The sequence below is a fragment of the Sparus aurata genome, chromosome 11, assembly GCF_900880675.1.
Source record: "Sparus aurata chromosome 11, fSpaAur1.1, whole genome shotgun sequence".
In the NCBI taxonomy this organism is placed as follows: domain Eukaryota; kingdom Metazoa; phylum Chordata; class Actinopteri; order Spariformes; family Sparidae; genus Sparus; species Sparus aurata.
The window spans coordinates 27299752-27324916 of NC_044197.1; the positions used below are offsets into that span (position 1 = coordinate 27299752).

At 38.9% G+C, this 25165-nt stretch overlaps 2 protein-coding genes across 3 annotated transcripts; one reads left to right on the forward strand and one right to left on the reverse strand.

Annotated features, from left to right (window-relative positions):
* Nucleotides 1–3648: 3648 nt before the first annotated feature.
* Nucleotides 3649–16726, reverse strand: LOC115591322 (glutathione hydrolase-like YwrD proenzyme). Of its 2 annotated transcripts, none has more exons than XM_030433240.1 (12): nucleotides 16506–16726; nucleotides 15496–15649; nucleotides 15260–15413; nucleotides 13715–13921; nucleotides 11080–11232; nucleotides 10911–10998; nucleotides 9120–9291; nucleotides 7564–7720; nucleotides 6445–6627; nucleotides 6182–6266; nucleotides 5705–5800; nucleotides 3649–4639 (listed from the first exon to the last, which is right to left on the reverse strand). In XM_030433240.1, the coding sequence occupies exons 1-12, from the start codon at nucleotides 16603–16605 to the stop codon at nucleotides 4497–4499; spliced, it is 1692 nt and encodes a 563-aa protein (XP_030289100.1). In that variant the 5' UTR covers nucleotides 16606–16726; the 3' UTR covers nucleotides 3649–4496. The 2 variants fall into 2 exon arrangements, with proteins under 2 accessions (XP_030289100.1, XP_030289098.1); XM_030433238.1 differs by having other exon boundaries at nucleotides 5705–5839.
* Nucleotides 16727–17981: 1255 nt separating this feature from the next.
* Nucleotides 17982–23939, forward strand: tm4sf4 (transmembrane 4 L six family member 4). The gene is made up of 5 exons (XM_030433241.1): nucleotides 17982–18518; nucleotides 19519–19608; nucleotides 21224–21372; nucleotides 22488–22665; nucleotides 23328–23939. The coding sequence occupies exons 1-5, from the start codon at nucleotides 18348–18350 to the stop codon at nucleotides 23340–23342; spliced, it is 603 nt and encodes a 200-aa protein (XP_030289101.1). The 5' UTR covers nucleotides 17982–18347; the 3' UTR covers nucleotides 23343–23939.
* The last annotated feature ends 1226 nt before the right edge of the window (nucleotides 23940–25165 follow it).

Below are 25165 nucleotides of genomic sequence, written 5' to 3' on the forward strand. Positions count from 1 at the left end.
GTCTGAACCAGGGCCGTTATCAATTATCGATCTTTTCTTTCCTGTAAGATGTTGGAAAGTCAAATTGTGAGTTCCAGTTTTTCAGAGCCCCAGGTGGCATCTTTAATTTGCTTATTTTGTCCAGAAAAATACATAAGAGAAGACACAAACTGACTGTTCAAATATCACAGTAACCTCTGCTACACACATAGTATTAAATCACTTCATCATTGCATTTACTAGATGAAGAAAAGGACAACCAGCAGATCTGTCAACTAACACACACTCCTTTGTTTCATCCTATGTACCTGTTAAGATTGTTTAGTGTGCAGCAGCCACAGGGGTAGAGGAAGTATTAATTTTTTTTTAAAGTGATGATGAACACACCAATGCACCAATGATCATAATCCAGTAATATGATAAATATTATTCTGAACAGTGCCAGTCTGCATAATGACTACTTTTACTTGTGGTACTTCAATATATTTGATTCTACTTTATACTTTTGTACATTTACTCACATTTATTCAAGTGAAAATTGCAACTTTTACCATACACTATGGTATTATTACTTATTAACCCTTCAATGTCTGTCTATTAATGTTGTTATTATTAAGTCCTTATCTGATATCTAAATGCTACTTTAGTGAAAGTCTTAGCAACAAAATGTACAGGAATATCAAAAGTAAAATGTCTCTACTGTCATTGTGTCTTATCTATTTATTTATCATTCCTTGTCTTATTTTTCCTGTGAAGACTAAGGTACATTATATTAAATTATAGATATGTTTTCTCTGAATAGTTGCAATCATACAATGTGTCTTATGTTGTGATTTTGATGAGTGGCGTGCAGGGAAAAAAAAAATATCTTTTCCTGTACATTAATTGTTCTATTTACTATTGACAATCAACAAAAAGATATCCGAAAGAAAGAAAAATTGCACCTCGGTCAAAAGAGGCAATGTAGCTGTTACTGTTATGACTGTATTATTATAAATGACGCAGTCAAGGAGGAACCATTTTAAGTGGTCAAATCTATAACAATACCTTAGTATAGTATATATGTTTTGTATGGAAAATCAAAAATCTGTAAAGTAACTACAAACCAAGTAGCTGTTGGATAAAGGTAGGAGAGAAAAAGCACAACACTTGAGTGTAAATATAGAGCAGCAGAAAATAGGAATACATAAATAGATACTTTGTAGTAATCTAGATTTGGATTCGAGGATATAGGCTTTAATAAGATTTAAGAATGTAGATTTAAGAATTCCCTGCATACTATTTTAATGCACATAGATGGAACCATAAAAAAGTCAAAAGTAGAGGTTTTCTTAACACTGCAACACTCTTTTAAACATTTTTGGTTCTGATTGGTCCTTGTATAAATGATCCACTAAGTGCCCATAGGCAATGCTGCCTCTTTCTAGGTCAGGATGATACAACAGCTCAACAGGTCTATGTGGGGCAATAAGGCACAACATGACTCCTAATAGTGCTATGTCAGAAACACTCTGTCTGTATACATATGTGTGTTTCAGGGGCCCAGCATGTTTTGAGCTGCTTTATAATCCAGCTGGAATGCAGCACATCCAGATAAAGTGCGCTGTAAGCTGGAACCAGCCACTAACAAGCTGCTTCAACCAGGTTAATTGAGGCAGATTGTGCAAAACAGAGTGTGTGTTTGGGTGACAGAACACATGGCTCTTTATAGGAGTACACGGTTGGTACCAGGTTGGGTTTGGAGCTTTAAGGAGATCAATGAAACAAAGTCCAACATGGGGAGATTTGTGCTGAGGTAGAATCGTGTTTGAGCTTCCTGCAAGTGGTTTACAAGCTGTTTGTCAACTTCAACGTCCCTTCTCACACAACCAAAGCCACTAGACTGTAATTCAATTCATGCTGTCTGTGTCTGTATTTAATCCGTCTCTTTGCCACTTTTTCGGGAAAGCAGGGTGTTTCCCAACAGCTAAAAATTCCCTAAAAGATAAAGCTCATCCAGCTTGAAAACATGCAGTACAATAGATGTTTTTTTTCTTTTTCCGTGTACCACATCAAGATCATATGTCCTTGGAGTTGTGCCAGTGAAAAAGGCCGTGTTGTCATCAAAAGCATTTGCAGAGTTGAATGGATTGGTACCTTTTTTGCACGGCTGACACTTTGGTCTGCTCGGTAAATGTAAATGGCAATGTACTACTTTCCTGCAAATTCAATGAGGATTCACCTTCTGTAGACATAAAATCTCTCGTTGTTAACATGTTCTACAAGTCTATTTTACATTTCTTACAGCAGTGCAAAGAATGACCATTAGGAATCATCTTTTCGGGGATCCTAAATATCCACACATACTAGTCATTTATGAGACATCTTGTTCTGGACCAAAGGGTTAGAAAGACCAATATGACTGATTAACATCTGCTCTTCACAAAGTAAAACCACACTTTTAAATAAAACACATTATCTTTAAGTGTTAGTAAGTACACTAACGCCAATGATCAGAGAAGCAAATGAATCCCACAATATTTACAGTTTGGATTAAATCAGAAGTTCACAGATTAGTGAAGGGGTGTCCAGGTGGCTCACCTGGTTGAGCTGGTCGCAGAGCACATTCCATTCCAGCCAGGACCCCTTGCCTCTATATCACCCCCCTTCTTTCTCCCCTGCTTTTCCTGTCTCTCTCCAAGGAACATAGGGAAGAGGGAAGGGTCATTACATCACTGAACCTTGCTTGGGTGCAGGAATGTGGTGTCAGCTGTATTAAACTTTATGGGAGATGCACAAAGAAAAACACCAAAATCCAACATATCAGCGTCGTATGACTTCTGATGAAGAAATGCCACCAGAAAATGAAAGAAGACACCTCAGAGAGTAGGTTAACCATTGATATTCCTTTCCAAATGATTGACAGGGCTGATAATATGATGACCAAACGGGGCAGGTCCGACCAAATATTTGGGAGCCTTTCCCAAACAAAATCGAGGGACCAACAACATGTAGATACAAAGTGCTGTTCACCTACTCTCTGAAATGTATTCTCCCTTAGACTTCAAAACAGCTGTCACCACAGTCTGGTACCGAAAACAGATTCAGCTACATAATGACGCTTCCCTCTTTTTCAAGGTGCCATGTCTCTCTCCAGCTGTCACTTTCACAATGAAGCTGAACCGGCAACAGGAAAAAACAAACTATAGCTTATAGTTTATCTTGTCCCTGTGCAGAGTCAGATAAATTAACTATAATTCATAATAAGAACTTACCATGCTGATATCAGTTTGATACCTTCAAGTATCAGCAAATAGAGTACCGATCCAATACCGGTGCATTAACGAAAATGTGTATATTGCCTACTATAATATATTTTTTGACAGCTCTTAACTACAAACTGTATGGATGATATGTTGTAGATGCACCAGCAGCTACACAAGTTTGTTGATTTACTGAAGTTGGCTGATTACTTACCTGCATACAGGTGAATCTCATGCAATAGGAATATTTTAAATAAGGGAGTACAGTTGTTTCAATAGGAATGCCAGTGTCTCCAACAGTTTTAGGCGCTCCTGTTTTTCTTTGTGTAATGAAGATGTTGTTTTTTTTAATCTCAAAACAGCTCTTCATCAAGTTCAGAAAAATCTGCAGACTATTATGAACTCACGAACAGAGAAACCTTGAGAATTAAGTATTTGAAAATAGATTTAATTATATTTATTTATATCAACATATAAAATCATGAATAGAACAGCACATTTCAAAGATCATTTGAAATACAGACTGTTAAATCAGTTAAATTCCAATGACAGCAGAAACAAATATACTTTAAAATGCAGGAAATGGATTGACTTGATTGACAACACATTAATACATTCTTACATTATCTGAATTGGATTTGTTTTGTAAAATGTTGCCCAGATGAAATATAAACATTTACTGGGGGGGAGTTGTACACATAAACACAAGATTAGCAGCAACTAATTACAGGGATTGTAGCAGATAATTATCTCAACCAAAAGACTGAGTTGAGGAAAGGCATCTTTGGTATGTAATACAGTGTTACACAAAGATATGTTTTCCTGTTTCATTCAGCAACAAGACCAAAAACATTAAGCGCTAATTTACAAATGTAACTTTAAATCAAGAGGATATAAAGGGACATGATGAAAGTGGCACCCATGATTCCATCACAAACTATGAAATATGGTACAGTTTCAATTCAAACTGTAGGAGTCTTTTGACTTTTTGATTTTGACTTCATAAACCGATGCACATTTCTGTTGCTATGTCAAAGATTACAAATAAAATGTGCCTGAATTGGAAACATACAACAGAAACATCTTTATGAAAGTGTAATGTGTTGCTATGATGGAATGTGATAAACTGCAGTTGTTGTCAAGTTAATGTGTAAAATGAATGTTTACTGTGAATAATGTCACAGCCAAATATTCATAGTCCTCCCTCTCTACATGTCAGAAAGCTTTGTGATCAATTATCAACAGGAAACAGAAGAGAGTTCATGTACTGTATTTCTAGTATCCATGTGCACATCCATCCCCTCTGGGGTCTGACCCTGCCCACAGCACCGATGGGTGATCAGCTTGACGGACGGATGAGCTCCACCAATCCCCCACTGTGATGATCTGTCCCCGCCCAAACTGAGACCTTTTGTGGCCTGTGTGTTTGAATGAAAAGATCAATGAAAAAAAGAAAATTAAATAAAAAACACTGTGTCAATTATTTTTTTATTTTATTTTTCTACAATTGAAACCATGAGGTAATATTATCAAAGTACTCAATTTCAGTGGGTCAGCATTCTACAGTTCATCATTAAAGGGGCGACATGTTTCCCTTGAAAAACCTACATTTCGTTGAGGCATTTCTAGTAAGAGAAGACCACCTTTTTCTTGAGAATTGGCATGTATAAGCCTGGTCACTGCATTATACATTGTGTGCCACTAAGCACCATGCAAAAGAACTAACAATCAGGGCTGTGCTACTCCTCCATAATGAACAGAGGTAATACGTTAATAGCAGGAGGTGTGTAGGAGTGAAAGTTTGATGGAAGCTGAATACAAAACATGTTCATACTCTTCAGAAAAGCCAGAGAGCAAGCTAAAGCCACCAGGAACGATTTCCAGGGGAGGGAAGAGGAACTAATGATAACATCCTGTTTGCAACAGGAAGTTACAGCGATTATGGGAACAACGAACTAATACCACTGATTTAAGAAAAGCAAGTGTTTCGCCCATGTTCTCACGTGTTTATGACCGTAACTAAACATCAATATAACGATTTATGTCAAACATTAACTTTAGAGAAGGTTACACGTAGTGCTTTTTAATTAAAGAATATAGCATTAATGAAACAACTATTTTGGTAATCCAGTAGTAGTTTTGGTCATTTTTTCAAGCAAAAACATCACATATTTGCTGGTTCCAGCCTCTTAAATGTGAGGATTTTATGCTTTTCTTTGGCATTTATGAGTCTTTGGGTTTTGGACTGTTGGAAAATTGTGGGCATTTTTCATACTAATAGATTAATCCTGAAAATAATTGCTGGATTAATCAAGACTGAAAATAAACATTAATTATAAGCTATTGAAAGGTTGTTAGCTCGGTTTTTCCATTTCCAGATTTCCATTTATATTGTATTGAAGTGTACGCTCTCTGGAAGTAATGCACACTTTAAAAAAAACCTATGCAGCTGTACTGCTTACTGTATAAATAAAGAAACACACCTGTGATTGGCCAGTTGACTTTGTGGCCCCGTCTTCTCAGCTCTTCGGCTACCTGCTGGTCGACCCCCTCCTCCAGATTAACCGACCACTGATCAGCTTGACACACAGAAGGTTCGATCAGAGTGTGATTTAGATCTTTTAAAAAAAAAGGTTTACATATGTAGGGCAAAATACACTGTTTTTCACAAAACTCCCATTAATCTCCTGCTCAAATTAAAATATGGTTTACAGTGTTATCTAACTGTAGCAAGACCAGAGTTCATCCAACAGCTTCATCTTCTATCGCTAAATGCACATCAATGTTGGTATCTAATTACAGTCTAATTACATAAATCTAATGTAAGGGAATATGCATAACGTTTATACTAACACACCGCTTTCTTTTTGTGACTGTACAGAACCTTTGTGTGTTAGTGTGTGTTTGTGTGTGTGTGTGTGTGTGCGTGTGTGTGTGTGTGTGTTTGGGAGGGGGCATACTTTTGTTGTCATATGCTACATAAACTCTTGGTGCGTCCAGAGCTTGTTGAGGATTCATCCCAAACTCCAACATGTTCAACAAAACCTAAAAAAAAGGCCGAGACGTTACACTCCAGTTATTTTTGTCAAAGAATAAAACCAAAAATGTGTGTTTCCAATTAGAATGTTTACAAGACATGATATGGTCGGACTAAGCGAAACGCCACAAATACTGTTAGGGACACCTCAGTCTCCACCTCAGTCTCTTCTTGATTACAGCGTACCTGGACGTGTCCTTGTGGTTGCATGAAGGCACCCATCACCCCCAGTGCGGCGAGGAGTCGAGGTTTTTGTGATTCGGTTGCAGGCTCAGTGAGAAGCGCAGGTATTATGGTGTGATATGGCCGCTTCCCCCCAGCAACACAGTTCACATGGTTACGACGCAGAGTAAAGCTGGCACCACGGTTCTGTTGGATTTAACACAATGATACACACCAGAAATCCACCTTACAAATCTTATCATTTAGTTCCTTGTTTCTTTGTTTTAGCACCTGTCTGGAAAACAATCTGTTAATTGAATGTAGCTCTATGTAAATGAAGTTCATTTCATGATGTCATGTTCTGTCATCTTTTATGTCCGGTCCATAATTTAAATAAATATTTCCATGGTGGCACCAGACGCACATTTACATAGACATACACAAAGCACAATCACATTATACATTCCTGCTCTTATGTAACATTACGAGGCAAAACAGGAGCATAAACTCGGAAAATGTACAACCTCTTCATCCACTAGGTTTGCCGTCAGATATTCCCACACACACTGCTGATCTAATATCACACTGGACTTTAACTCTAATGAAGTTGTATCTACTGTGTGACGATTAGAAGCCTGATTTTTAAAAAGTTATTATGCTGAATAAAACTGACTGTGATATCGGCTATTCCTTTTTTACACATACTCTGAAAAAATGAAAACAGCACATAGACAATTAATAATGTTTTACTTCATCACTGATTATTGTTAATATATGATAATTCTGAATTTGATGCCAGAAATACGTTTTAAAGAATGGAGGCAGGAGCAACAGAAGACTGAGAAAGTTGTGTAATACTCCAAAAACATTCCACAGGTAAACGGGTTCATTGGTAGCAGGTGATAGTATCTTAATAGGGTATGGAAAGGGAATCCTCAAAAGACTCAGTGCTTCTCTGACACTGATGGGGCGAGGTTCACCAGTTTGTGAAACACATGACTGAAGTAAATTGCTAAACTGTTGACAGTAAATACAGCGTCCTAACTTTTTTGGAGTCTGGGCTATAGACGACAGTCTAACACACCATGGCTACCTCACATGCACTCAAACATACACTCACACCCTCTCTCTGAGCCCTCATACCTGTAGCGAGAACCCACAATCCTTCGGGACCAGCCCGCTTCCAAACCCCATATAGGTGCTGTTGACAAACGAGCAGGCGTTGCCCTGACTGTCAATCACACAGAAGTACACTGTGTCACTTCCTGTCATCAGGCCAGGCTCTAAGTCTTCCATGGCCCTACAGATACACACAAAAAAACAAGCACAAACCATCATTGTTGACACTGTTTTTTTGTTGTTATAAAAAAAAAATCTAAGAAATAAGGAGAAGACAGTTGTTTTGGTCAAAGTAAATATGATCCACAACGTACTGGCTGAAGCGAAAACTTTAGCCACAAGTAAGCAAGATGAAATACATACAGGGTTGTCCAGGTCCAAAAGCACTTTTGGCACATTGTCCTTCTGTTTGTCAGTGATAAAAAGTCATGATGGACGAAATCTTAAAAGGGGAGTCGACATTGTACGCTTTCTTGACTAAAGTTAGCTAGGAAGATCAATACCTCTATAATGTCTGTGAGGTGAATACAAGGCTACAACCAGCTGCCAGTTAGCTTAATTTTACAAAAGTCAACTGTTGTGTTGAAAATGTTGATCTATTATTTTTCTTTGTTTAGCATGTTTGTACAGCAAACTCTGAAGGTTTCCTTGCACTGAAAGTCATAAATAATACGATTCTAAACATAATATTTTTTATTACATATAGGAAAATACAGCTCCTAAAAAGAAGAACAAGGCCCCAACTGCCAACCTCACACAGTGGAAGCATAGCCTATCACTTACATAATCTTTATAACAGTGTGTTTTCTCACTACCTGCCCTCTCACAGCCCTGTCCATGTCTCAACCATAACAAACAGCTCTTCAGCCTGTAGTGTCATATATCACCAATAAACCATATGCCAGCCTAGGACCAAAAATATCCTTGGGAGTTGGCTGAGGTCTCATATGTAAATACAGATTTTATGGTAACCAGATTATTAAACTTTGTGTAAAAATCATTTGTAATTTCCTGCCTTTACTAGATTTCTCTCAGTTGACTGTGAGGACAATTTTACAAGACCAACACCATTTCTTGTTTGTGTTAATAGGGGACGTCAAGTTGAAATTCGTATTCGATTATTGGCTGGTAGAATCATTAAGGTTGAGTTTGGCTGTAGGACGACACCCTCAGTAATTTAGGGTGACTATTATTGATATAAATAATATATCATTAAAACATAAAACGACAGCAACAGCAGACGGATTTAGTATGAGAACATTATGCTGTTTAATACTTTTACAGTCTGTTTGTCTTTGTCTTATAACTGATAAAGACCTAAAGTTCAAAGTCTACAGCACTGACAAGTAAACACTCATTGCTGCCAAAATAGACAACCACATAGCAGACAGACTGAGCAGCAGAGGAGGGACCGTGGCATGAAGGGATGGACATTAAAGTCGGTGGGATGTAAAAGTCTGCAGTCCTATCTAAAGTCAACAGAGCACGACTGGCACACACTGGTACGAATAGACACACACACACACACACACACACACACACACACACACACACAGACAAACTCACGCAAACACACACACCTGTCCATGGAGATGAGCTGTGCTCGCTGTTGGCTGTAGCTCTTGTCCAGTAACGTTTCCAGAGGGATGGTCACATGTTCTGGGTCGCTCAAGTAACGCAGAGCATCTGCTAGCGTCAGGCGCACAGCCTCCACCAATACATGGATGTAGTCAGGGCTGTTGTGGTCTAAAGCTACACACACAAACACACGTAACCACAGGAAAACAACACTTACATTTTTAGAGTGCAGATAAAATTTCATGATTTGTATTATTTTGTGTGAATCTTTGTTGTACCCACTTGAACCAGTAGAGTCAAGATGACAGCGACTTACAAAATGAATAAATGGATGTCTCAGTTGGTAAAGCATTATGGAGATTGTGGTAAGTCCATTTCATGTTATTAAGTGGACGTTAAGGAGACTATGTTTTCACCAGTGTTGGTTTGTTTTATGGTTGGTCCCTTTGTCAGATAGATTATGCAAGAACCACAGAATGGATTTCCACAAAACTTAGGGGTCTCAGCCCAGAATAGACCCTATTACCTTTTGGTGCAGATCCGGACAAAGGATTATTTATAATTTCTCAGGGAATACTGCATGGATCCTGATTTTAAAAAATCAGGCCTATTTAATGGCTGAGTGAGTAGAACTTGATGCAGATAAGGGTTTTTAAAGTTTAGAGTGATACAGGGTTAGTTAGCAGTTGGGCTTAGTAGTAGTTATAGTAGTTCTCTTTTCTTCCATCTGTTGTCACTAAAGATATTGGACACTTTGCTCTAATTGCTGTGTTTGTTGTCACTTCTAAGAGATCCAGTTTGAAACCGTTTTTTCAAATAAACATTGATGTGTCACAAAGATATATAAAAAAAAGTCCTTTGTCACTAGATTGTTTATTGTCCTGAAGGTTTGAGGGGGGATTTCGAGTCCAAGATGATTCAGATGGAGTGTAAGACGTCTGAGTCCTGTCTGATTCAAGTACTGCGTATCCAGAAAGTGAGTCAGCTGTCACTGGCACTGTGTTTGTGTCTTGAGCCAAAATTCCAGCGCCGCCCTTGTATAATAGTTATTGCAGTCCCATTACATAGTACTTGCTATTTTTCTAACTGAATGTCAACATCACTCTGGACTGACTGTAGTGGATTCAGATCAACTGTTACAGGCTCTGGAGACTGGCTCCTAATTATTGAGTGAAAGCATCTTGGGGTATTCCTCTCCTAGCCAATCAGGGTGTGACAATGCCCTTTTGTGATGGCTTAAAAGAGAGGTGGGCAATGGCCCTCTGATTATCATTCCATCCTTGACACAGTGCAGACCTCATCCAAACAGAATACCAGCAACAAACTCTGCTCTGTTTAGGCCCTATTGAGATTTCTTTGCTGTCCTTGTTTTTTCTAGTTGAGGGAAACTGTGTGTATTGTGCAACCTGACTGACAAACAAAAGTCACCATTCACCTCAGTTACCTAAATCAGGGCTCTTTGTGCATGAGTGTTGCTTGTCTTTCAATAGCCTGGCACCTGCAGGTTTCTTTTGTTGTCTGTCTTCACTGAAGCCCTTGATACACAAGCCCTTACACACCTTCAGTTTTATCCAATTCAATTTCATTGGGGACTTAAGAGGTAGTAAAATAAGTATATTTAAGTGTCATCATTCCCTAAAGAGGCAAATAAAAACGAGACTTTATGGTTGAGTGAAATGTTTTTTGCTATTTATTCTATTAAGTGATTTCTGACTCATTCAATTCACCAGATTATCATCTATATCTTAGGTTCCTTAGTATGATGTCCTAATGCAATGCATGTCAGTGAATACCTTTGAGGGGGAAGTTCTCCAGGATGTTGAGTAGCAGCAGGGCAGCCAGTCCCTGACTGTTAGGAGGAGGCTCCCACAGACACACACCCTGAACACACAACAGAGTCATTACCTCTGCTGACCTGATCAAAAATACAGATTCAATTCGGTCCACGGCCGCTGACCCCACCTTATAGTCTGTACTTATGGGGGTGATGACCTCACTGTCATGGCTACTGAGGTCATCCAGGGTCATGACTCCTCCATTTTGGTTGATGACATCGACAATGGCTTGAGCCACTCTGCCCTGGTAGAAAGCTGGTTTACCAAGTTCACCAAGCTCCTGTCGATAAATCAGTCAATCATCAATCAATCAATTAGTTAACTGTTATCTTACATTCTTCAATTCATGGGAGAAAACCCCCAAAACATTAAACATTTAATGTTTGTTTGACTTTATACCACACACGAGTTTAGCCTGAAATATAAGCAGGTGACACGTTTGCTTTTGTGTATATCTCCCAGTTCTGTCAATGTTATCAAAGAAACAGGATGGTGTGTGTGAATGTGTGAACTTTTAGCACAAGGAAGTTACACACCGTTGTCACTGAGGAGTGACCGTTATGATGCCATGGAAACGTTCCATCAATGAGGCTGAGGTCACCCCTATTGTTTCTACTGCTTCAGGAGTGTGTGTGAGGAGTTACCATAGGCGTACTTGGCAGGGTTCCTGCATTGCTGCATTACTAAGACTGAGTGTTTGATGTAGTAATACAGAACAAAATCAATCAGCGCATACTTTAATGGTGACACACAAGCACACACGGGCATACACACACCCACGGTAGGGTCAGCCAACGTCCTAGTGAAGTCACACCGACAGGAAACTACAGAATGAGTGTGGTTGTATGAATATCCCATTGTCCACACACAGACAAACAGTCACGGCCTCACATTCACATAAGTAAAAATGTGCCAACAGATTTAAAATGGTTACGTCAATACATCAACATTTTGTTCAAAGTGTCATCCATTCATTTTTTTTCTATGACTCTTGTCAAAGTCAGAACTACATTTCAGTGTTACTATACTATAAGAGGCTCAATTCATTTAGAGATATTACATTTAAAATGAATTCCACTGTAGCTGACTAAAGCAGAAGTTTAACACAGGATCTCTGCTGAGCTGTCATATTTGCCCCTTAATTGTTCTCGAATAAAATGTTGATTTGATCCATTACTTCTATGCTGCCTGAAGAGCAGCAATACTTTCGTAATGCTCTCTATGTACAGTGGTACATTTACCTAACGTCAAAATGCAAACCTACTCAAAATGACAATGACATGACATGGTGATAGTAAATAGATGTCATGTTCACCACATCTTAGTTCACCATGTTAGCTGCCATTTGCTAATTTAAACTTTAATTAATAACTGACCCACTGGTGGTGCTATATGAAAAGTCAGATTCATCCTCGGGAGCCATGGATTTCTGTGCAACGTTTCATGGCAATGCATCCAATAATTGTTGAATATTCACACACACACACACACACACACACACACACACACACACACACACACACCTACACACACACACACACACACCACACACACACTTTTCACCTCTGCATAAAATGATTTATGATAAAAAAGGTTGACAGTTCTGTCACAAAAGACGTTTCTCATGACATAACAGTCACAACATGATGGTCCACAGCTGTGCCTGAGGTGTGCAGCTCACCAAATCAAGATCACCATGAGCTGCAATATCTATAACCCCTGCGTGGTTTCGGTAACAAGTTTTTATCTATGTTGAGAAAAATGTGTCGTAACATCCACAGACACTTTATGACCTACTTGTGATGCATAACCACTTCTGCTTTTTATTAAGCCACTGTTACAGACAATCATAACAACATTACCGTTTAACAGTTCGAAAGTTCAATAAACTGCAACCACGATCTGTTGGAAACTATTTTAAAGTGTGTTAAACTATGAAGAATGTGGTTAATGGCCAAGTATACAGGCTGACTGACCTCAGTTTGACTTGTGCACACTGTGGACACCAATGTGATTCAGTTGATTTATTTATATCATTATATCATTTCAACACATAATAAGGATGTACACTGTTTTCATCGTTTTTAAGTGTTTAATGTCAATGCTCTAATTCTTAATATGTGTATCTATAGTTTTACCATGCAATCCTCACTTCCTACTTCTTCCTTTCTTCCTACTCCCTCTCTTCGTTTACCATCCATCTATCATTCTCTCTGACCTCTGGAGCCTCAATCCAAAAATTTTAATCCGCCTAGTCCATCGAGTTGAATGATTCTACTATGGAAACAGTATAGCAAGTAATCAATTCTGTCCGATATCAGGCAATGTTTTCTGACTATTTCACCTCTGCATTATCATCTCCCTGTCTGCTCTTCCTTGTCTCGCATTCACTCCCTCCCCTTAAATCCATCTTTCTCTATTTGCCTTATTTAATGTATTTCATACTTGGCCCAGCCCAGAACAATCTTTGCTCATCCCTCCCTTGTTCTCCTTCAATATTAAGTTCCCTAATGGCTTCAGGGTTAATTTCCTACCGTGCCCCCAGATTCATCCAAGGTCTTCCTATATAGAAGGCTAAGGCACTTTTGTAAAAAGCAAACAACCACTGAGAGGAAATGGAACCCATGCAGTGGTGTCTCTGGGGTCCTACATTGCTCTGTTTGCTTCTTCTCAAAATAACAGTTCAGAAAAGACTCACCAGTGCTCCTCACATGATCTACAAACCTGTTTTTTTTGTGTGTGTTTTTGTTTAAAATGTTTACCTTCAGGGTCTGGGCCAGGGCAGGGTTTCTGAATACTTGTCCACATTTGGGTGCATGACCATCAATCAGCAAGTCCCCACCCAGCTCCCTCCCAGCATCTCTCAGAGCAGCCACCCAGTTTGCCCAGTGGTGAGCCGCTACCTCAGCAACAGGAAACCCCACCTCTGCAAGCTCCACTGCCCCACTCAGCACCTCCCGCAAGGACAGCTAGGGAAACAGGGAGAGGAAACACACACTTATTACCTCACAGGAAACCTCTCTGAGCAGGAAGTGTGAGTAACTGCTTAGAGATGAAACAGTTTGTCATTTCCTCTGAGGGTTTTCCAGAATTTAAAAAATCGAATAATTGATATTAATCCACGCAAGTGGGGGGACATTTTTGAATGTGACACAATTCTCTTAATATTCACAGCTCATTTCTAATTAGATTTTTAATCCATTAGGGTTTTCTGAAAACACATTCTGAAGATTCTTCTTGTTATTTTTTTGTATATGTGAGTGGGCACAGCTATTGTGATAGTAATGTAGTACAGTGAGAGCATCTCAAATTGAGCAAAGTGTCTCCGATTCAAAACATTCTGAGTGATTACGCCATATTCATAGAACATCCGATGCCAGTTTTTTATAGTCACTGGATTTAGAAAACTACAAATTTCCAACAGTAAAGCCTACGAGAAACTATAAAAAATGGACGTACGATTTCACACTGATTGACATTTTTCTTTTCTTTTTTTTCACAGGTTAAATGTTTGTTTTTTTTTTCATTTAAAAACTCCACCTTTGTTTTTTGTCAGAGCTGGCAATGTTTTTATTTTTAATTTGTACAGTTATGTAGCAATGTAAGAAAAGCACTTCAGGAAAATAAAATGGAGAGAGGTTTTTGTGCATATGTAATTACGCTTACATTTTAAGGGCATGTTACACCTCACGTCAGGAGCTCAAACAGGCACTGGTTATACATGTAGCCTGTGAGATCATTTCAATTTCATGTAAAATTTTGATAAACAGTTCAAAAAGACATTAACTATATTTTTGTGTGTAATATGTAATATTACTGCTTTCATCTACAAATAGAAAACTTCCTTTCTCCATGAACATCTCCAATACACAAGCTGTTGCGTAAGCTTGTAGTAAATATAGCAGAAATGTATTGTTGAGAAAAGAAAAAAAAAATTCAGTCAGCAATTAAATATAAGACCCCCATTTTCGTGGACCTGCAGGAACCCTACCATAGATGGCTAAGTTTATGCAGTTTGGACCAACATTAACGTAAATATCCACAGAGCCCAATGATAGTTTGTCCACTCATTGTTTATATCTCCTTGACGCTAATCATCACCACAGTTTAGAACACACGCAAGAGTCAAGAGGTCTACTTCCACGTATGTTTGTGATGGTGATGTGTGTTAATATGGTTCACTTTGCCGTGTGTTTGCACATGGGTTGTTTATGACATGTAAATAATTATGTTAGATGTTATATAAAACACATACCAGCACACACAGTTCTACACAGACAGATAAACGAAGACACACAGAGTCAAACCTTGTGATTACCAAACAGCTGTACAGTATCACACCAGCATGCAGGGGCCCCGGGCACTGTGATATTCAAGGCATCAAAAGGTGAGGGAGGGGCCTCTGCAGTGTAACCACGTCCTTCCAGGAAGTCCAGGGTCTGAGCTTTGGGTGAACGACCACTGAAGACACAGAGAGTGGCTCAGCTAATCATTCTGTATTATGAAGACAATAACAACCATATCGAGAAAGAAGAGTCTCCACCTGCCATTAATTCCTGTCACCTCTCCAGTGCTGCTGTTATAGAACAAGCAGAAGGCGTCTCCACCAGGACCGGTGCTGCTGGGCTCCGTTACAGCCAGCGCTGCCGCTACAGCAACCGCAGCATCTGCTGCATTGCCACCCCGCTTCAGGATGTCTAGAGAGAGATATGTCTGATTAACAAACAAATTATATATTCTCACTATCCCCATAGTGGTACTAATCTGTAAAAACACTGTCAGTTTTCCAAGTATCCAACTCCAAGTTTTTTTCCTCCACTCCACTCCAAAACATTGCACGTATGTAGGTCCACAAACTAACATCTGTTCTCCCCATTTGTGTCTCACCTCTCAGAGGCACATGCACATATGAAGCAAGAACTAACATAATGCATAACCAGCTGGGTAAGTCTTTACATTTACACATCAGAGGTACAGACAAAATATGAAAACGAAAATGCCTACTTGTGGAGCATTTATCAAAACGCTCTTCACTTTCAATTGCATTACCTTACAATTTTCATACCAGGTTATCATTTAAAGGCACTTGCTGCCATAGATGAAGGGAATAAATGTTCCAAAATTAATACAACAAGCATACATAGAAAGTGTTTGCCAGTAATACGACATTTGATGTATGCTCTAGAGGGACTGATGAAATGACTGATCGATGGTCAGAAAATTAACAAGTAAAAAGTATCTTGATATTGGCTACTGCACTTTGGTAACTTGATATTGCCCTTACTCTTTATAATGTTCTGTGTTTCAGGTCCTCCTGTTCTCCTTCGTGGCGGTTTTTTGTAACTAACGTTAACGTTAGCTTATTTGTATGCATTAGATTAATGAGCTACATAAAGGTGTTGTGGCGGGTTTCCCTCTGTTTTTAATTAATTGAGTCGTGAAAGAAATGTAGATGATTCTTAAGCGGACAAACACAAAGAGTGTTAAACTTTCTGGACGCAGACATGGCTGCCTGAACTTTTTACATCTCCATGGCAACAGTTTCCAACTCACCCAGTCCGACACTTGAAGCTAGCGGCTGGCTGGAAGCCACACAGCCGTGTAAACACACCACAGGTGACCGACGAGAAGAGAATGTCAAGTGGGTATCCATCCCGCTTCTACTACCACCGACTGTTGGCAACAACAGGGGGAAAAGAACGGGGTAAAATGAAATGCGTTGAGACTTTCAACTCCAGGTCGGTTACTCCGGGATCGATTGAGTTTGGCTCAACTAGGACGGCCGCAGAGAGAAGTGGATGACAGATCACATCGATTTAAGGTCTTGGAGTTGAGCAGCAGAGATTAATACATTTCTACATTCCAGTTCCAACTTGTTTTATTCTCTTTATTTTATATTTTAAGTAAGCCTTCCCATTTTTTTCAGGACGTAAATTGGTGGAAATTGCTGTTGTGGTGGGCCCACCAGAAGCATTTTGCAATTTGTCATTTGAGGCTGACAACTACAGGGGTGTGGATAAAAAAAAAAAAAACAAGATGACTCCCGCACAGTGAACACAAAGAATGAATGAGAATCTGATCAGGTAAAATGGAAACAGCCATAAGCTTTGTTGCATTTGGATGAAATGCTCATCTCCCCCGAAAGCTAAACTCCACACTCTTTATTGTAAAACAATGTAACAAGTTTAAGATGCATTGCAGAAATTCTCAGGAACCTTAACTCGCGTTTTCAGACTTTCAAATTAACTTCAGGCTGAGTCATGACATCCTTACAAAGTAGGTGAAATTAGATTTAATTTCTTTGGGACAGGGGCGCAAAAAACATGCAAAACACAGCAGTATGACAAAAACTGTCATTCTGGTGGTGTTGGACTTAATATTGTACTGCAGTATCTTCTGACAGTAATTGTGATCAGGATCTCACCTGAGCCAATTTTGTTACTTATTAATAATTCATTTTAATATATGTTTGTCTTTTTCATCGCACAAAGAGCAAATGAATTATAAACCTTTCAAAATGGATGATTCATGATGGACTAATTGCGTCGCCCAACGTCATGACAAGGCGTGTTTGCATCCAGGTGATTCCTAATTTGTCTTCCTACTGGGCATTTTTGAAACTTTAAGTGGTTTGGCGCTATGTTTCTCATATCTGTCAGCCTATAGTACACAAAAAAGGAAAAAATCTAGAGAACTCATCCAGAGTTTAACTAATGAAGAAGTCTTTCTTGTTACTCACTAACCCGTGGTAGGCGGCGAGGGCTCTCCTGTATCGACCAGCTGTCTGTCGCTTCCTCTTCTGTCTCCATGTACACAAAACACATGGTAGAACATTAACCTCTGTCTTCATGGGTGTGCCTGTGTGCACACATGGATATGTAACTGCTGTGTGTGTTTGCATGCGGTCCCAAGCGAGCACATGTGTGAGTGTGATCCTGCCATATTACAACTGGCTGCTGTAAAAGTGAAGCAGTGAGATCACTCGGGGAGACAGGTGGGGTGGGGTGGGGTGGGGGTATAAAGGCTCAACTATAGCATCAACCATCCTAACACACAGGACGGTTGAGGCAGACAGCGTCGTTCAGTAAAGAGGACAGAACTTTTCAGAGTAACCACCAACCTCCAGGGGTGTGAGGAGAAATTGTCAGGAGGTGCTTGTAAGCTGCAGCTGGACATAACTATAAAGACAACAGGTGGAGCGTTTTCATTCCCAAATTTAAACCCCTGACCAAAGTGGAGTGGACAAAGACCGTACCAGATTTAGGTCTAAACTTCCATTTCAGTTTGATATTGTCAAATTGAAAGATCAGCTAAAGCAAAGTGAAGTTTTGAAGCTCAAAAGATACTTTGTGAACTCAGGGAGTTGTTAGTGAAGGTTGAGACATCAGCGTCAGAATGTGTTCAGGCGGCTTTGCCAAGTGTCTGGGGATCACACTGATGCCTCTGGCTATTGTGTGTGTGCTGTGTAACATCCTACTCTTCTTCCCCGGTGGAACATCTGTGGACAGCAAATACATCACAGATGAGGTCTGGTACTTTGGTGGCATTCTGGGATCCGGAGTGCTGGTGAGTACGTTTAAATTTCAACAATGACATTAAGAGCTGGCGCAATCCATTTTGCCACTACTGGATTAAATATATCAATGGGTAGAAGATGCACTCTGCCTGATACCAGCTGCTTCTATCATCATTGAAGGCAAATTTTCTGGATTTTTGTAAAACATTTTTTTAGCTTTTTGCATTTTAGATTTAGATTTTTCGATAGCGTTTTATCATGATGGCATCCGTGTGCCTGTGTAGACTCATGACCGCAGTAAATTATAAATAACGTACTTACAATTAATTAGGGCTGCAACTAATCATTACTTTCATCAGGCCTATATATATTAATCTGCCAATAATTGCCTTGATTACAGTTGTCGATTAATTGTTTGTTTCATAAAGTGTCTAAAAATAGCGGCGATGTCCTCAGATGGCTTGTTTTGTCTTATCATAAATATGGTGTATAGATTTATATGTATGTAAGTCTAGAACCTAAAAATATTCAATTTAATAAAAAGTACAACAAGGATATAAATACAAATCCTCACATTTTAAAACCTGGAATTGTAGAATTTTCAGCATGTTTGCCTAAAAAAGGAATTAATTAACTGCTCATTCAATCAATCAACAGTTCTTTTAGCTCTAAAACTTGTATACAGTTGCGCATCACCTAAAAGAGTCAATGATCTTATGAGATCTTGTATGGTCGAATTAATTCACACTAGAAATATTGGAAAAACACATCAAAAATCAGAATTTAGCATCTTTGAAATTATACGTATGACATATTTGTTTAATATTTTGTCAGTCGAGGTGATAATTGATTCAGCAATGAAAAATGGCATATTAAGGTGATCGTTGTGTTATACTAGCTATATCTTACTGAGAGTGATGGGATGTTTGACAGTTCAATTTCCTCCTGCAAACACCTGAGGAACAAATAATCATCATCTGCTGTTTCATAACTCTGTGTGTGTGTGTGTGTGTGTGCTGTGTGTGAACTTGGGGTGTGTTCGGACGACAGATGATCTTCCCAGCTCTGGTCTTCCTGGGTCTGAAGAACAATGACTGCTGTGGTTGCTGTGGCAACGAAAGCTGTGGGCGGAGATTTGCGGTGAGAAGATGTTTCACCATTTAACTTCTCACCATCATGAAGAAGTTATTTACAGCTGGGGCTTCAAATGTCACAGGAGAGAAGGATTAGAATGGATCCCAAAATAATTCTGTAGCAGCAAAAATGTTAAAGTTTAAAAGTTTAAAAGTCTCAGATTTTTTCAGGGTAGGCTCAGTAAAACACGGATAAAAAAGGAAGTTAGTTCATTTTGAAAACGTCTGCCAATTGTTAACACGCACAATTCCTGGACGTCGAGCCATTATTAATTGTATTATGTATATGTGTTTTCCCCACTCGACATGTCAGTACGTCTTCAGTAAGTTTTTAGTTTAGAATTAGAAGTGGAAATCATATAACACCCAAAGACCCAGAACCCAGAACCCAGCACAGACAGTCAGACAGAGAGCAACAGAAAGACTAACTAACATTTTTTTTTTTGCATCAATAACTTTGACAGGAGTGAAATAACATTCATGTTTGGGCACTTCATTGTTTATCGCACCTAGAAAATAAGAAATAATTGATGATAACTTGAATAAAAAAACACGAGGAATGAAATTGAGACTTAAATGTGAGTGGAGATAGGATTACGAAATACTAATCAAATCATCGATAAAGCAATTGAGACAAAAAACGCAATTGAACATGGGAGCTGTTGTCTTTGTTGACGACTATCTTCGCTGATTAAAATCTTTTCAAGTCAGGCAGAAATATTTGCGTTAAAGTTTTATACGTTCAGTCACGTTCGCCGACTTCCGACCTCACTCTGTAATTCTCTCCTGGAAGTTATAGCGACGGGTAACCAGATGAAACCCATTGAAACCACATATAGAATGACAGATTGAACAGTTTGTACATGGTCAGAAAACATTTTATGATTGTGTACGCACTCAACCCAGCAAAAATATGAAACAAAGGTCCTGTCATTGATAGACATTTTACTGCGGAAATGGTTAGGGTTAGGGTTTATTTCACTTTTGTTTTATGAATCAGTAGCTTGATTTTTATTTCTCCACATTTTTGTCTTCATGTTAAGTACACCAAGCTGTTGCTCGCCACAAGATGACCTCAATTAGTAGCAGCAGTGAAAATGTGTCTTAGACGTTTCCCCTCTCTACCAGTGGATCTACTGCTACTGTATGTCACCTGTTTACTGTGGAGTGTGAGCGTTTCAAACAAACACAGTGACACCACGCACACACAGCCTCCATGATATACACAACAATTAATGACAAAACAACGCACAATCACACACGCGCACTCTCACACGTACGCACACATTGACGAGGCGTCGATAACTGTGCGAAGACATTCCCCCCGCTGGAAGTTTCACATGACTTTATCACACAGAGTGCGTATTGTTCTGGTCCAGACACACATACTGATCGATACTTCAGGAATGTGTAGGTGTGTGATTGTGTGTGTGTGGTCCAGCAAAGCATCAGCAAACAAAAGTCTGACACACACACACACACACACACACACAGTGTTGGCTGTATTCTGCTTGTGGCCCTCAGAGAGAATAACTTCATTGTTGTCACGGAAGTTCAAGTTGAGATTGTTAAAGGTATTGATTCCCAATATGAGTAACTGCTCTCTTTCTCTCTCTCCGCAGATGCTGAGTTCCATACTCTTCGCAGGTGTGGGTGTTTTGGGGGCCGGTTACTCAGTTATTGTATCTTCTGTGGCCATAAACCACGGACCTATATGTCTCTTTCAGAAGAACGAGACAGAGAAGGGGTGGAGTTATCCCTTCTCAAACGGGTAAGACACACATCAAGTGTTAGAACGCTTACTACTTATTCCAGATAACCTGCACGATCAGCAATGCAAAGGTGTATGGTGCATGCAGTTTGTTTCAGTGGAAAATGTATAGCACTTGACTCTTGTCATTATTTGGACTAGGGGAATGAAACTTCAGTGATTATCTGCTCACCTCTTAACCAGCTGGTAAGGCGGGGGGGAGTTTAGACCACAAAACATTTCTGGCGCTTTCTCCTAAACAACTGCAGTAGATGGTGACTTAAAAAAAAAAAAAACATTTGAAAAAGCTTTTAGCTAACAAGCTACAGTGAAGATTTACCTTAAAAGATGGTGTCAATAACGTCTTTTCATATTAATTTGGAATCTCTGGGCTTCCAGAGTCTTGGATTACACTGAAGGATCGGTAGAAAACCATTTTATAGTTTGTTCAGTTGTTATTAACGGTTTAAAACAAGTCTCCATCTACTTCAGTTGTTTAGGAGAATGCTGCAACACTGTTTTGCTGTAAGGCACCAGAAATATTTTGTTGATGTTTTGAAACTTCACCCGACTTTCAGTCGACATGAGCGTGACCGGATGATGACTGCATTTTTATTTCTGGGTGAACTGTTCCTTTAAAGGTTCAGTTGACCTTTTGAGGAAACTCACTTGTTTGATTTCTTGCTGATAGTTGGATATGAAGCCTGACACCACGATCAGGTGTGTGCAGAAACCATGGATCCATAGCTGGAAGTCATTTAGCTTAGCTTAGCTTTAATTAAGTTACCTTAGCTTAGCACAGCATCAAGGGGGGGGTACAGCCATCTTGGCTCTGTCTAAAGTTGAGCAGACTTTTGTACAATTCCAGAACCTCACTCTTCCACAACAGCTCTCATTTTTTGTGAACCAAACCTTTTTAAAACGAACATTTCAACACCCTCAATAAGAAATTTAATTAGCTAGCAAGCCCATTTTATTGATGCTAGCTTTTACTACATAAAAAAGCTAGTAGGTTAACGCCACAATTTTGTAGGGGCTGTAAACCTCTGTGCTCACTCACTAATTAGCCGTCTCTTCACCAGTTTAACGTGTCGACAGATGAAACATTCCTCTTTCTTTTCACCCTCTCTTTCCAGTGACTACCTGTCCAACAAGACTTTCTGGACGCTATGTGAGGAGCCGCAGGGTGTGGTGTCCTGGCATCTCTCCCTGTTTGCTGTGCTGCTGGTCATGGGTTTAATCCAGATGGCACTGTGTGCTGTGCAGGTGGTGAACGGCCTGCTGGGAGCTCTGTGTGGGGACTGCTGTGGAGGGGTCAGTATCTAGTCTGAGATGAGTTCACTTTCCTCCTTTTATTAAGAGAATTTGATAAATATGGAGGGAAATCTAAATCAACATTTACATGTCTTCGAAAATATTGTAAATGTGGGCAATATATCATTTTTATATCGATATATTTAGAATTAGAGTTAGAATTTATATCATGACATGTTATCAGTGTTGTTTTTCCTGGTTTTAACGGCTGCAATCCAGTAAATTAATTAAGTAAAGATATGACTGTGAGATGAAAGATGTTTTGTTGTTTTATGAGTCTTTTTCATCTGGCTTCTCTGCCGAGATAGAGACTAATCTTGGTTGTATTTATACCTGCTTAAATGAAGGAAAATAAGAAGGAGGCTATGATTAAACTGGAGTGAAATATAATGAAATATTAATACCAGAGATTAAACACAATATGTGGGCTTGTTGATGTGCAACGATTTGACAGGAAGTCTAAAAAAATAACATGCACAATTATTTAAGATTTCAGTTAGTCTATTGCCCATTTAATTCCAGATTTGATGCTTGGCTACACAAAATAGGTCGGACAATAACTCATAAACTGGGATTCATAACATGGATTCCAGTTAATGAGTTATTGTCTGACCTTCTTTAAAGTAAACCACATGAAATTGTTCATAAACTTTGTCTTACAGGGCGATGGAAACTGAGTTTGAGCTCTTCCCGCGAGTGTCTGAAGACGACTGCTTCCTGTGTTTATTCTGAGGACGACAGTTGTGTCTTTGCTTTCTGGCGCTCCTTTTTTGTTTCTGCATCAGAGCTCATTGATTGCATTGTGTGTGTGTTATCTCAAAGCACTGGTGAAATGACAGAGCTCCAATTTGAAGGGTTTTCCATTTACTCTCTAGCAAACACTGATGACTTCACCTGAAAAACTTACCGCTGTAATTAATTATTATCCTCTCGTCATACCTATCTGGATCTGAATCACTTCTTGCCAGTTCAGTCAAAACATTAAGTAAATATCTTATTTTTATATATATATGAAATGGATATGGGAGCATGAGACGGGACAGGACCATATAATTGCTTTAAATTATGTTTTTTTCTTATCCATTCAAAGTTAAACAAAGGTAGCAGCAACATGTTCAAAGATGAGTTTTCTCTCTTCAGATAAGATGTTTTATGTTGCATGACTGCCTCCTGCTGGGCATTTTGCTGTTTCAAGTTTGATGAGATGGGGGTTAAAAAATTGTAAATGTGTCTACACTGTCAATAAAATCTCACATCTTGTTATCACAACGAATGTGTTGTGATGATATTTTTTTTATTTTTGCTGCATTACTCAGTGTAGGTAGTGCTACGACTGTCACTGGCCTTGTGTCACATTTCTTTAATACACAATTACATGTGGAGGTCTTCTTGTGAGGCACTCACTTGTCTGATGTGTCATACAAGTTTCCATTTCTGTAAGTCTGTGAATGACTGATCTAACTGAGTGTTTCTGGGTAATTGTTTAGTGATATAAGCAGCCGGCAGCAATTACAGCATCGAAAGGTCACGGACACATAAAATCACAAGGTTAAAATTGAACCCAGATCAATATTGTACCAATGCAATACTGGTTTAACTTTAACCAATACCTGTGTGGTGTTTTGACCCAGTGTCATTTTTTATGGTGTTAATTTTACCCAGTTCCTGCGGGTAGAAAACGACCCAACATAAGGGCTGTTTTGATTCACACTGAAAATAACATCAACACTGGGTAAAAACAGTAGTGTTAAAATAGTATGGAATCTTTCTGGATCCATTTTGAATCCATTGTTTAGTGAGTGCTGGAAAAAAAAAGTATAAGAATACGAATACTCCACTACAAATTACAGTCTTGCATTCAAAACTGTATTAGAGTGTAATTGGAAGTACCAGCAAAATTAACTTTTTGTATAAAACAATAATGTCGCCTACTCATAACACGGAAAAAGCTCCCTGTCATTGTTTGTCTATTGTATGTTGTTTTTGGATTATTACTACAGCCGTGTTAATGTTTATGTTGCACTTTAATTCTGTAAACCCAAGTGTTTAATTATTAGTGTAACCTGTGCACCTGTGGTAACATATGAGTGACATATATGGTTTGGTCCTTTAGAAATTTTGAATGGCACTGATGGTGCCAAAGTGTTCTGACCAAGTACTCTGTACTAAAACCTCTCTAGCTATGTTCTGATTCACTTTATTAGCATCACAGTTGGCATAGGTTATGTTCAGATGTTGCTGTTGTCTGCTAGAGATTTGAACTGCAGGTTCATCATTCCTCAGAGATATTAATTTAAAATTGTAATTTTAAAAAATAAGCTTCAATTTATGCTGTGTGCCAGTTTAATTTTCTCAGACCCAGTGACATAGATACTTATACTAACACATCTGAACAAATATTTAAGGTGTTCCCTTTATTATGATAACTTGATTATACAAATACACCTTGTAGTTGCAGATACACACCCTGTTACTTATTGAGCAGAGACACAAAACAGAG